General features: G+C 39.0%; 1 protein-coding gene across 1 annotated transcript; it reads left to right on the forward strand.

Moving 5' to 3' along the window:
* Positions 1–12: 12 nt before the first annotated feature.
* Positions 13–8,097, forward strand: gch1 (GTP cyclohydrolase 1). Its single transcript, XM_030788984.1, has 6 exons — positions 13–492; positions 3,295–3,404; positions 5,571–5,626; positions 6,769–6,800; positions 7,042–7,126; positions 7,884–8,097. Exons 1-6 carry the CDS (start codon positions 132–134, stop codon positions 8,008–8,010), a joined length of 771 nt encoding a protein of 256 aa, XP_030644844.1. The 5' UTR covers positions 13–131; the 3' UTR covers positions 8,011–8,097.
* The last annotated feature ends 5,340 nt before the right edge of the window (positions 8,098–13,437 follow it).

Raw genomic sequence — 13,437 nt, forward strand, 5'->3', positions numbered from 1 at the left:
TGTGCACTTTGATAGAGGTTATACCTTAACGTTGCGCTCTGTACACGGGTAATCGGTGGGAAAGCTCCGTGATAACAAGTTACACGAAGACTAAAGTGAAAAGACGTTAGTTTGACGCTAGTTAACTACAAATGGAGCGTTCCAAACAAAAGCAACTTAAACCCAGCGAAAGTGATGCATCAGCCTCTAACGACACTTCTTTAAATGGACATTTTGGACAGACGGTGAAGGTGCAGAATATGAGCGGGGTGTCAAAAGGGAGTACCGGTGAGGTGAGCACTCAGCCATCCTCGGTCATGGAGAGCTGGAGAGAAGAGCGCACGCGAAGTATTGAAGACAACGAGATGAGCTTGCCAAGTATTGCTGCTGCCTATACTACAATTCTCAGGGGGCTCGGGGAAGATCCTCAAAGACAGGGACTTATCAAAACTCCATGGAGAGCTGCAACTGCCATGCAGTTTTTCACCAAAGGCTATCAAGAGAAAATTATTGGTGAGTCGAAATGATGCGACGCCGCAACACACGTCCTTATACAGTCTTTCATCTCTGTTCAGTGTCAGGGTTCAAAGAAAGTATCAAAGAGAAAACGAAACACATATAACGATCATCTATTTCTTTTTATGAACGTCTAATTAGAGGTATATAACAGGTGTTACGTCACTGTACGCATACCTTTTGTATAGCCCTTATCTATGCCTGAACCAACTCTTTTAAGTTCACTCAGCAGAGCTGTCTATAATTTACCTACTCGTGTATGTATATGTGATCTCATTAATTATGTCACACTATAGAGATCATGCAATCAGGAGTTTAAAATCATTGTACTACATACGTGCTGATGGTTGTCAAACACAATTAACTTACTTGATGTTAATGTTAACGGTTTGTTTATAACCATTATCCAAATTCAACAAATTTACAAAACCCTGCCTAGAGCTACTTCAATTTGATTTTCTTAAAGTCTTCACGTGTAACATCTCTGTGGTTGTGAAACAGGTCACCGGTATGGCTCAACAGGTTCTTGCCTGAGTCCGGGGTGAGAAGCACACATTGTTTGAGTTTTCTGTGGTTTGCGCTGAAGAGGGGATGTAGCTGCAGTTTGTGCACAAGCTCTGGTATAAGTGGTGGAACCAGGGAACTGCCCCCTCTTTGTTACCCCCACCCCCCACCCCAGTTTTACATCTGGACCTAGTTTAAGGCTGTTTTTTAGGGCCCAGTGCATGTTGAATGATTACCGACAGTAAAAGAAACACATTTGGAACATCTAAGGAATGCACCAAAAAGAAGTGTCCATTCACTAGAAAGACTGACTTAAGCACCCGTTGCCCTTGACCCTGATTTTGGGTCCAGCTCGCAGATCTGGACATCATGGGGAGCATTAGAATATAAGTGGTGAAGAAGCATCTGCTTTTCCTCTTTTTCCATTGGCTTATAGTAGCACCGCCCCTTTGGTGAAAATGCAGTTATGCATCACTCCCATGAACAATATCTGTGTCTTCAACCTAAATATGTGCCTTGCTTATTGATAAGTTTGTATGTCCGAATACTGTGTGCGTGTGTGTGTGTGTGTGGTTGAAGTTGTGTTCAGTCTGTTAAAGTGTACGCTCGATGGGTGACTCATAAACTAATGCCTAAGGAGATGGAAGCAGTTGGTTCACAGGAAGTGACTGGGAGTGATGCAGGACTGAGGAAACTCAAAGCTGGAGGTGGTTTTTCACTTCCATCAAGCTTTGCAGTCCACCGTATAAACCACAGCCAGCTCTCTGGTATTTCATTAACGCCTCATGAGTTTGTCGATTAGATACGGAGCCCGAATTTGACATAAAAGAGCGACTGGCACAGTTTTAAATCCATGTGAGCGTTTTCGTTATACTGATCGCATTTGTATGAGACAGTTGAATGTAATCATAAAATACTCTTTGATACAGGGGCTTTACAGTATCATGTAAAGTCAGTCGTAAAGCCCATTGCTGTACCTGCTTTAATTGGTAAGACATTTGCACCATAAAACCATCAAAGATGAATGATGATTAAAGGTTGCGGTGGTTTTGTTTAAAGCCATCACGTCATTATTCCTGTGGCTTTGTGTACAGCTTGCCTTTATTGCCTCTCATTAAAAGCCAGTCCTGTCCTCTGACGCTTGGGTCACCATGCCCCCCCCCCCCCCACCATTTCCACTGGCACACTCAGTCATAGCCCTTGCTGGTTGACCCCCCCCACAACCCACCAACCCAGGTCCCCTTGCACGATTCCAAGGGTTTCCATGACGACTCATTGTCTTTGGCGCGTGTGTTTGCTTTTGATTGTAAGTGTGTTTGTGTGTGTAATCGAGTGCATGCAGTGATGGTGACTGGCTGAGAGATGACTTGAGGGAGATGCTGATTTGATTTCCTGTTCTTTTTGACGGTGGAGGCGTCATCTGAGAGCTGTGTGTTTGTGTGTGTGTGTGTGTGTGTGTGTGTGGGTGTTGTTTGTGGAGCAGGCGGGTGACGGGTTGCTCTGAACAGCTGCTGCCCTCAGGTTGAGTGAGACTGAGTGGCTTTGGTATTCAATTCAACTGCCACATTTAACCAAAACAGCTCCCGTTCACTGCAGGCACGGTTTCTAAGGCCCGACGTCATATCAGAAACTCATACTAATTACAGTTCTTCGTCTCAGAGTGGCAAGAGAGACCCGGTAGTAAATTATTGCATTTTAGTTATAGAGCTAAATGGTATGTGCTTTTATATTTCCCACAGTGAGATATAATGTTAAGTGGCATTTGAGAAAAATTGCGATACTAAAGCATAATTTCTTTTATTATTATTATTATTATTATTATTATTGTTATTGTTGTTTTTGTGGTGCTTGTTGGGCGTACCTTTCTCTATCATCAGTCATTCAAACGACAGCGACATTCTATAAATGGCAGTCGTGTACACAACAGGACCCCTGAAGCAACAAGTCCCAACAATCAGCTCAGCACGTTTCCACGGAAACTTTGTCCAGGTCGTGAGACAGGCAGTCAGGAAATTAAAACCGTCGAGCGAGAGAGGAGAGCGCGTCTCCACAACCAGATAAAGCCGAATTTATTCGAACTAAGATACGAGCGTAGAGCAGAGAGGAATAAAATAAGAGAACAACAGGAAGAGTATATGGCCTAATATGTGATTGCTTTTATTTATTTATTTATTTTTTGGTTTAATCTTCTAAAGCGATAAGAAGAAAGAATAATGTGGTCGGGCCATATATATTACTACACCTGTGCTACAGTTTCAGTTTGACCCAGTTGGGTGTCTCTTTATCTTCCTCTAGATGTCCTTAACGATGCCATTTTTGATGAAGACCACGATGAGATGGTCATCGTGAAAGACATCGACATGTTCTCCATGTGTGAACATCACCTGGTTCCTATCTTTGGAAGGGTAAGAAATACACACACATCTTTTCCAACCTCCAGCTATATGGTCACACTCATAGAACCACTCATCAGATAATCAGAAATGTAATTTTCAGAAAAAAAAAAATTCAGAAATTTGTTCACTTTTCTGGATTAATTATTTCTTTTTAATTATAACATATGATGTTCAAGTATTTTTATCTTTGTGTAATTACCATAGGCTTTTGGAATATTATCCTAATCCTCAAACATTTTCATTAAACGGTTTCAGGAAATATAAGGACATTTTGAGAGCATCATTGGATTTCAGTACTTCTGAAATTTTGAAAACATCTTCAGGTTTAACTCTCATTACCTTTTGTCCTAGATCTTGACGTTTGGTCAGTGGGCGGAAATTTCCGGAAAAGTTACTGATAAGGAGCAGTTACTGTTGTTTGGTGAACCTATAATTGAGAGCTGCTATAATTAAACCGCCGTGAAAAGTGAATACAAGTCCAAATCTTGTTACTGTGATTCACACGAAACAATTCCTAGTCTTATTTTTCAGGTTTGACATTTAGTACCCTCCCCCCTTGAAAGCGCCCCTGCAGGTGTCTGCCATTTAAGACAAAAGAGATGTAGTCAAACCCTTTCATGGTGCAAATGGCTGGTGATGATAGAGCAAGCCATTGATCAAGCGCAGGTTTTTTTTTTCCCCATTTCTTTTCTTTTCTTTCCTTTTTTTTTTTTCCGCTATGGCAATTTTGTTTGTCAGATTCAGTCCGCGGGGCCGCGGTTTCCGCTCTGTCCCCCGCTGATAGCTCCCTGTCGTCACAAGCGCAGCCCCCTTATCCGCGCTCATCTGTTTACCTCACATCTTGCCGCTTCCGGGAACAAGATAATGACTCACCAATTTCTTTCAAAGGGGTGTGCATTGGCCCCCTTTTTTTAAAATTTTTTTTTTTATTTTACTCTCACTCTGACACTTCCCACACGCCCGCCCCACCTCCTCCCCCCTTATATCAGCGTCCCTCTCTCTCCCAGACCCTCTCTGTTTCCATCAGGAGTACAGACCTAATCGTGAATGCTTTCGCTTTGCCTTATGCTTCACTGGCAAAATGACTTTTTATCTTTCCATCAGTCTCTGCTCGTTGTATTATATTAATCTAGCCTGTCTTTTGCTGAGGCTGTATAACGCCCTTTAGTCCTTTACCCTTTAGCTCTGAAGGTGATACACGCTTGTTTCGCAAGCGTGAGTGGTTTATCTTCTTTTTATTTTTTATTTCTTATTATTCAAAAGGACCTCGAGTTAAATTTTGCGAAACGCCAAAAGGGGGCCAAGAGGGGGTTTAATAGCGTTCGTTTTGTGTGGCATTATCACAACAGAACAGATAGTGAGAAGAGAAGGAGGAGAGCTGGAGGGGGGGGGGAGAGAGAGAGAGAGAGAGAGAGAGAGAGAGAGAGAGAGAAAAGAACAGAGGGAAAAATCTTTGCATGCGAGTCAAAGCTGCCCTTTCTCTCAGTCGGCTTCATCAAATTGTTGCTGACATTTGAGTGGAGAGGTGGAGTGGAGTTAGGGCTGGATGGTGGAGGGGAGAGTCGCTCGGAGGCAGGCAACCACTTGTGTGCACACACACACACAGACCCCCCCCCCACACACACACACACCATTTTCTCTGTGTCTCGCTCTCTTTCTCTCTCTCCCTCTCCCTCTTTCTTTTTCTCTCTCTCTCTCTGGCTGCTGTCTGCATCTCTTCATCCTTTTACCTTTCATCCCTTAATTATCAGCGGTAGACAATTCATCCCTAGTTTTTCCTCACCCAGTTTTTCCATGATGTCACTCTGTCGTTAATATCTCTATACCAATCATCTAACCATCATATCCAAGGACAAAAAAAAAAACAAAAAACCAAAAAAAAACCCCACTGTCATTATTCCAGTCACAGTTGTTTTTGATGCAAAGATTATAGGTATACTGGTCTGGCATATGCGCTCGACGGCCGTGCTGAACTGCAGCCGCTATTCACGACGTTCTCACGAGGGCTTTTCTTGGTTTGGCTGTGAGAGTGGGGCCTTCCTCTGCTAACACAATGATCTCTGCAACCTTCTCTCTTCACCAGTCCAACACTAACCGCAGATGTTTCATGTTAAAAATCACATGTTTGGAAGATCGGATTGCTCCAATGTCAGATTGTTCTGTGTCTCTCTGCAGGTCCATATAGGCTACCTTCCCAATAAGAGGGTACTTGGTCTCAGCAAACTAGCAAGGTGGGAGTGACGTTTATAGATGAGCAACACCTTAATATTAATTCATGCTAATTAATTCTTATTGACGTCTGGATCAAGTTGACACTTTACCTTGGTTAAATCCTCCTTAATGATTTTTTTAAAAATGAAACTTATAAAATACATACTATATAAAATGTATACTTTTGAATCAGTTTTCTTCACAGAGAGGTTATCAACCAGCATTATGATATTAGCTGACTTGTGACTGAAATGATTAAAGATAAACCTCAACTTAATAAAAAAAAATGGCACATTCAGGACCTGTCGGATCAGTTAGTGATCTATGTGTAGCTTAGAAAGACTCCACTGACTTATTCGAGATTTTTTTTTTTTTTTTCTAAATCAGAAAGCCTCAGTGAATTGTGTGAGAGTGAGTGAGTGACTCTAAGAAGATTACCTACAATGTACAAGTGACAAAGAGGTGCCTGATCCTATCTGACCCCAATACCTGGAGCTTAAGTCTTTTCATTTACTCTGGTTGAGACATAATGCTACTCTGCAGTATAAGAACAGTTTTACGCAAGTGTAGACAACACACACACTTCCACACATACTGCAGGAAAGATGCCCTGACAATCAACAGGTCCTTTCTGAAACTACAGTGATCAGCTGCAGTGTTTTAATAAAGCTTCAGGACGAGGGCACCACCCGACTGTCAAACGACATTTTTTGACAAATCTGTTGTCAGTGACTTTACTTAAATGGGATAAAAATAACTTTTACTGAATTAGAACTAAAGCATTGCCTGAACAACCATTCTCTTAACTCATTAAAGTGATCCTGAATCCTCTGTTTTGGTCGATTTGCATCCTCTTGCTTGGTTGAATGTAATAGGAAAAACAGAGTGTGAGAAGTTTCTATCTGTCCTAAGTCAGAGGAGAGCTGTTAACATTTTATGATGCATCTAGTGACACACATGAACTCTCATGTGACTAATTACACAACAAGGCCGGCTTCCATCTGAAGGCTCTTTGGATGCCTCATTTCCTAAGTTGGAAAAAAAAAAGAACAAAAGAAGTGTAGCAAAGAGCTCCGTTCTTTGTAAAAAAAAAAAAAAAAAAATTCAGTCGAATCCTGATGGCTGATGCAGTCAAATAATGAAACATTTTTCTCTGTCGCAGGATTGTTGAGATTTATAGCAGGCGCTTACAAGGTAAGTAACCATTCACATTTGGTTTTATCCAGGAGAACAAGCTGTAAAATGAAATCAGTTCTGAAACTCAATATGTTTATGCCTTTTTTAGGTAATAATATTTTTCATGTTATAATAATGTTTTACTGCGCGTGCATTTCCTCTTTGGCTCTAACAGTACATTCTCTGATTCATCTGAGATATTAAACATAGATCTGTGTGCATTTTCAAATGGATTTGGTCTTTGTTTATCACATTTCAGTTCAGGAGCGACTGACCAAACAAATTGCTGTTGCTATCACTGAGGCCTTACAGCCAGCCGGCGTCGGAGTCGTCGTCGAGGCAACGTATGGACCGCCGATCACAATATGTCAACATTTTTCCTTTTTTTTTTTTTTCCATTTTGATATTTCAACAGTTTTTTCTGTTTGCCTTCTAACATAAGAATTTATGTGAGAACAGCACTTGTATATAAAGAGGGATAAGTGTCCATAGCTGTTAGCTTTATTATTGAGTAAAGGAGTAGAGACATGTACTCAACAATAGTTTTGTCTGTCTGTCTATGTGTCTGTCTATGTGTCTGTCTGTCTGTCTGTCTGTCTGTTTATCTATCTATCTATCTATCTATCTATCTATCTATCTATCTATCTATCTGTCTGTCTATTTTTCTATCTTCATACACACACTCACACACACACACATGGACAGACAGACAGATAGATAGGTAAAGAGGGTACAGAAGATGAACAGTAACTTATACTCGTTGTCCTGTATCCACATGTGCATGGTGATGAGGGGGGTACAGAAGATGAACAGTAACTTATACTCTTTGTCCTGTAGCCACATGTGCATGGTGATGGGGGGAGTACAGAAGATGAACAGTAACTTATACTCTTTGTCCTGTAGCCACATGTGCATGGTGATGAGGGGGGTACAGAAGATGAACAGTAACTTATACTCTTTGTCCTGTAGCCACATGTGCATGGTGATGAGGGGGGTACAGAAGATGAACAGTAACTTATACTCTTTGTCCTGTAGCCACATGTGCATGGTGATGAGGGGAGTACAGAAGATGAACAGTAACTTATACTCTTTGTCCTGTAGCCACATGTGCATGGTGATGAGGGGAGTACAGAAGATGAACAGTAAGACGGTGACCAGCACAATGTTGGGAGTTTTTCGGGAAGACCCTAAGACGCGAGATGAATTTCTGACCCTCATCCGGAGCTGAAATGACCACCCCCTCTGCACTGCCAAATATAAAAAGAAAAGAAAAGAAAAGAAAAAAGGCACGGATCTACCTACACCTCCCCCCCCCCCCCCCAACCCTCTACCCTTCCCCCAACGCCAAACTGGATACATTCAGTCATCTCTGAGGAAAGCCTTCAAATGAAGTAGAGCCACCGTGTTATGAATTTGCCCGCATTAACCACTCTGTCTGTTCACCTCAGTACAACCTGCTGTCTTTCAGTATGTGTGTGTGTGTGTGTCCTGTGTCCAGTGGTTTGTATGGAGGTAAACGGTAAACTCAACCCACAAACCTCAGTGATGTCTGCGTCTGTGATGTGAGTATGAGGAAAGAGTTTGCATACCCTGCTTTGGTCAATATTTGTTTTCGGTAGTGTTAAACTCAGTCAAAAGGTAATCCTCAGACCATGATTTAGTGTGACTGGTTTGACTACTGCGTATATGTTATAACATGAGTAAAGTTTTAGACAAAATTAAGACTCATTTAATTTCAAGTTTTACAATACAGCCAGTTTTACACTGAAGACCATAGCAAAATTGATTATATATACATATATATTTTTAAATCATCTCAAATCAAATGTATGCATGAATATACCTACAGGTGATTGAATTATGGCATTTCATTGATCTATCTTAAACACAGTAGTCATTTTTAATCTTCAGAAGCACATGTATCATAACACAAGTGATGTGAGACAGTACATTTTAATATTTGGTCATATCTAAAAGAAGGTTGACATGGATTTTACAAAAAAAACAAAAAAAAACAAAAAAAAACAAAAAAACCCCCAAAAAAATAACAACTACTGCAGTACTTTCCTATTTGTCCTGTTCAGATTTTAGTCACGTTTTTAGTATCTCGTGTAAAGTGGGTTAAACCGTTAACTATTGTATTGGCTATGTTTAAAGTTGTGTGACGTCAGTATTTGTGGTCAGTCATGAAATGCCAGGGTCAGTCCCTCTTTAAAAAGAAATTCACTGAACTTTCATGCCAAATGCTTCTTCAAAACCCATTTTTTCTTAATTATTATAACATTATAATTTCTGAAAGAACATTTTAGTACGTCCAGATAAAGTACTTAAGGTAGGGATTGCATGTTCAGTGTATGACTTGAGACTTGTTTTGGGAAACAGCTTGTTCATTGTGGGTAAATAATGTTCAGTGGCACGTGTGTCCTTATGGTTATATTGCTTTATTCACTCTGTTTAAAAAAAAAAAGAAAAGAAAAAAAAGAACCAAAGTTCAAATGTGCAATGTAAATTGGCAAAGTTTCCTCTTTGTCACACTAAGGAAGTGGAAAACATGCGATATGCTTGCTGATAAATGTGCTGTTTCTTACTTTTTGTTTATTTGTTTGCTTTTTTTTTTTAAATAAGGCTGACACTTTGCTCTGTTAATATCCCATCATGCTCTTGTCCACGAGTTGTCTTCACATGTAGTATTTGTGTCAAACATGTGGGTTGGTGGAGGAAGGGTAAAGGCTGTGTTTATGACTTACAGTTATTCTGTGCTGTGACCGAAAGAATGAAACTTTTCTTGTTGCTCCTTCAGAAAAAAGCGAAAGCAAAGCACATTTTTTGGAAATCTTCAAATCTATACTCCAGTTACCAAAGCAAGTGTAGTAGGTAATGCTAAACAAATCAATGAAACCCATTCACAATAGGAAGGAATTCTCATAGCTGCTGTTTTGAAAGCGGCCTGCATTATTTAGCCAGTAATCTCCTCACCCAAAGAATACGCTGGACGCATTTCTTCTGCAAGAGCAGGGATGGAATGGATAGTTGTTTTTTTTTTTTTAAGTTCACAACTTCAGAGGTCTTCAGAGGAAGAGACGTTCTTACAAGCGTCATTGTTCTTTGTGAAGATCTGGAACCCATCCATTTTTAGTTTTTATTGTATGCGTAGGTCAGAGCTGCACTGGGAATAGTTCATGTGTTTTATGAGAATGACCCAGTGAAGTGAAACCGTTCTCAGTGTTATCCATCTACATGACAGTTGAACTCTATTGTGTTATGCATGGAGGCAAGCTCCTGTTGAAGCTTTTCTTTTTTCTTTTCTTTTCTTTTTTCTTTTCTTTTCTTTTTGTCACAGAATATTGAGATGTGGAGGAGGGGGGTACTCATTAACAAATCTGTCAGATTTCACTGTCCAGTGGCGTCATTCCAGGGCTGATAACAGTTTTAAATGTTTAATCGAAATGTATGTATACTATATGAAACTGGTAAGAGTGCATTAGCATCAAAGGAAAGCTGTCTGGAAACTCTTAATCCAAATCAATGTACAAAACTATTTGAGATTTTTGAATCATTTTCTTTTTCACAAAGCTTTTTCGTGAACCGTGCAATTTCACAGGTTTGTGCAGATTGTGTCGTGGAATGCTGAGTGGTAAACTGAGACAAACTGTGGAAGAGAATAAAGAGAGAGAATATGGTGAAAAATTAAAAAAAAAAAAAAAACACACAGACGTGCTGTAAGCATCTGATTTTTGCTGTCTGATTAACGTGTGTAAATGTGCGTTGAATTTTAATAACAACAACAGCTCAGTCAAATGTACTCAGTCTAATCATGCATTGTATTGTAAGTGCTGTATTAGTATCCACAACTCACGTGATGAGAATACAACACACGTGGAGAGAGCGCTGAAATCACTTGGAGATATGATATGTACCCTGAGACAAAAAAAATGTCTCCGAAACATCGTAAGACAAAGCTTTTTTTTTTTTTTTTTTTTTCTTATGAATGCATTTATTATCAAATTTTTTTCTTTTGATTTTCTAATTCCTCTGTCCTTTCCGTGGCCTTCTTCTACAATGACTCGGAGAATTCTCACTCCGCACATGGGCGGGCTCCTTTTCTCAAGTACATGTTGGTCGGTCCTCTTAATTTCAAATAAACGTAATGCTATGTTTAAAGAAAACGTCTTTTTACAGTTCTACTTTAAGGGAAAGTGAAACAAATCCAAAATGTTAAATAACCTCCAAACACATACATTTATATTGTGTATTGTCAGTTTTATAGAGACACCTACATTGATTGCTACGTCTGTGCCTCTGTTAATTGGGGGTTATGTACATTTTCTTATCCTTCCAGTATTTAGTTACATTACGGTTTTATAACAGGCATAAAATACTTGTCTCATTTCTCGTGCCACACTTTTTTTTTTCCTGGTAACCCTCGATTTATTGTCAGGGGGGCGGATAAGGGGGAGGATCTTTTTACAAATCTGGTCTTTTTTTTTTTTTTTTTTTTTTAAGCCCACTGACTTCTGACAGAAGAATGACTCAGCATTTCTGAGAGTGCAGAATTCCTCTTGGCAACGTAACTCTGCCTGGCCTTCTCTGATTGGTTTAAATGGAGAGGAGGCACTAGGTTCCTCGCTCCCAACACTGTGGGTGCATCAGGTTCGAAAAACATTTTGCCTCTTCTTTCAGTAAAGGACAATGTTTCATTTGGGATACTATTTGCAACCAATCAACACGCAAGCAAAAACAACATACAAAAACAAACAAACAAACAAAACAAAAAAAATCAAGAGACACACAAATTCCTTTTCAAAAGTTACTCTTTAATACTTTTTGTCTGTGGTTATATCAAAGGTGTCAAGCATTTAACACAGACCCCATAAAACAAACAAAACATTTGATTGACTCATTCAACAGTAGAGTCCACTCTCTCTCTCTCACACACATACACACACGATTTAGTCTTCCAACATACATGCATACAGTACAAAGCAAACACACTCTCCCAGCTCAACAAAGACAAAGAAAGAGAGAGAGAGAGAGAGAGAGAGAGAGAGAGAGAGTGTCTGAATTAAAATTATCCACTCCCATATGACCTAAAAACATATATTTGTCTCCAAAGTGAGAGACTAAAACAGAGTATTAAATCAGAGAGTTGCAATTTGCTTCATTTGACTGAAAATGAAGTTCATCTGCAGTGTGTACACTGGGTCTCAGCAACAGCACTACCTATTTAATAACCTGTTTCATTTGGTAATTCCCTCAGTTTACCTTACACGACGGTGTCACAGGTACCCCTTTAAGGAAAAAAACAAACAAACAAAAAAACCCCAAAACAAATAAAACAGCCATCAATATGAAAGTCCATGCCACAACATTTTCTGAAGGGACATATGTACAAAATTACAGCAAGACATTCTCTCTCACACATACACAAACACACATGCGCACACACTCAGCTACACAAATATCCACAAATATATTTATATATTTTTATATATATATATATATATACACATCTGTTTGTTGTACATACAGGTGTAATTCATAACTTCATATCAGTATTGAAAGTACCTAGAAGATCAGTGACATAATGACATGTTGACTGATGAGGCCCGAGTATATGCTCCCTTTCAGCCAAACCGATTAGACAGCTTACCTGTCAGTCAGGAGCTTGTAGGCAAATTTGTATGTGTTGTTAACATTTTGACTACCGACACATTGTAATTGGTTTGCCTCGGTAACATAACTATATTTTAAAGTTCATATAAAATCATTTACATTTTGGGTAAATGTCAAGAGTACAAAAAAGGCACTGCCATTTGTTATTCTAAATACGACTTCCCAGCCTCTCGCATGCATTTCTAAAATATAAATTAAACTTTTAACTTTTGTTTTCTATTTTCTTTTTTTTTTTTTTTTGCTTTTGAAGTTTTTTTTTCTTCAACATAAGAACATAAGATATTCTATTAATATATATATATATATATATATATATATATATATATATATATATATAAAATATAATATAATATATAAAATATGTATATGTAAGCCTGCAGTCAACACAGGACACCGGCTCTTAACAAAAACAAAAACAAAAAAATAAAGACATAGAAAAAACAGTTTAGTAAAGGTGTAGAATAGCGAAAGTGTGGATGCTTGAGTTTCCTACAAAATGAAAGTCATCAAATAGCAAAACAAAACACAAAACAAAACAACAACAACAACAAAAAAACCCAAAACAAAACAAACAAAAATAGTAAAGACACAGAGGCCTTCACTGATGTGAAATTAAATACCATTTTTTTTGGAATATAAAAGTAGCATCAAAAACAGTAATACTGTAATGTTATGGCATCTTTCATTGGCTGGGAGCTGTTACAGTGATATTCATTCAAATTAAAAACCTAACAGTGTTTGTTAAATAAGTTTGACAGCTAGAGGGAGATGAAGAGTCTGTGTAAGGCAGCACAACTGCAAAAAACAAACAAACAAACAAACAAAGGAAAAAAAACCAAAAACGTAGGACTGTACATGTAAAAATCTTCCTGTGTCGTTACCTAAAAACCATCTCTTTGCTGTTTCAAACAGACTAAAACCACTGTGGACTGGGAACCCACTTTGGCACTTCCACATACACAAACTTGACCAAATGCTTCGG

This window comes from Chanos chanos, chromosome 1 (genome assembly GCF_902362185.1).
Source record: "Chanos chanos chromosome 1, fChaCha1.1, whole genome shotgun sequence".
NCBI lineage: Eukaryota > Metazoa > Chordata > Actinopteri > Gonorynchiformes > Chanidae > Chanos > Chanos chanos.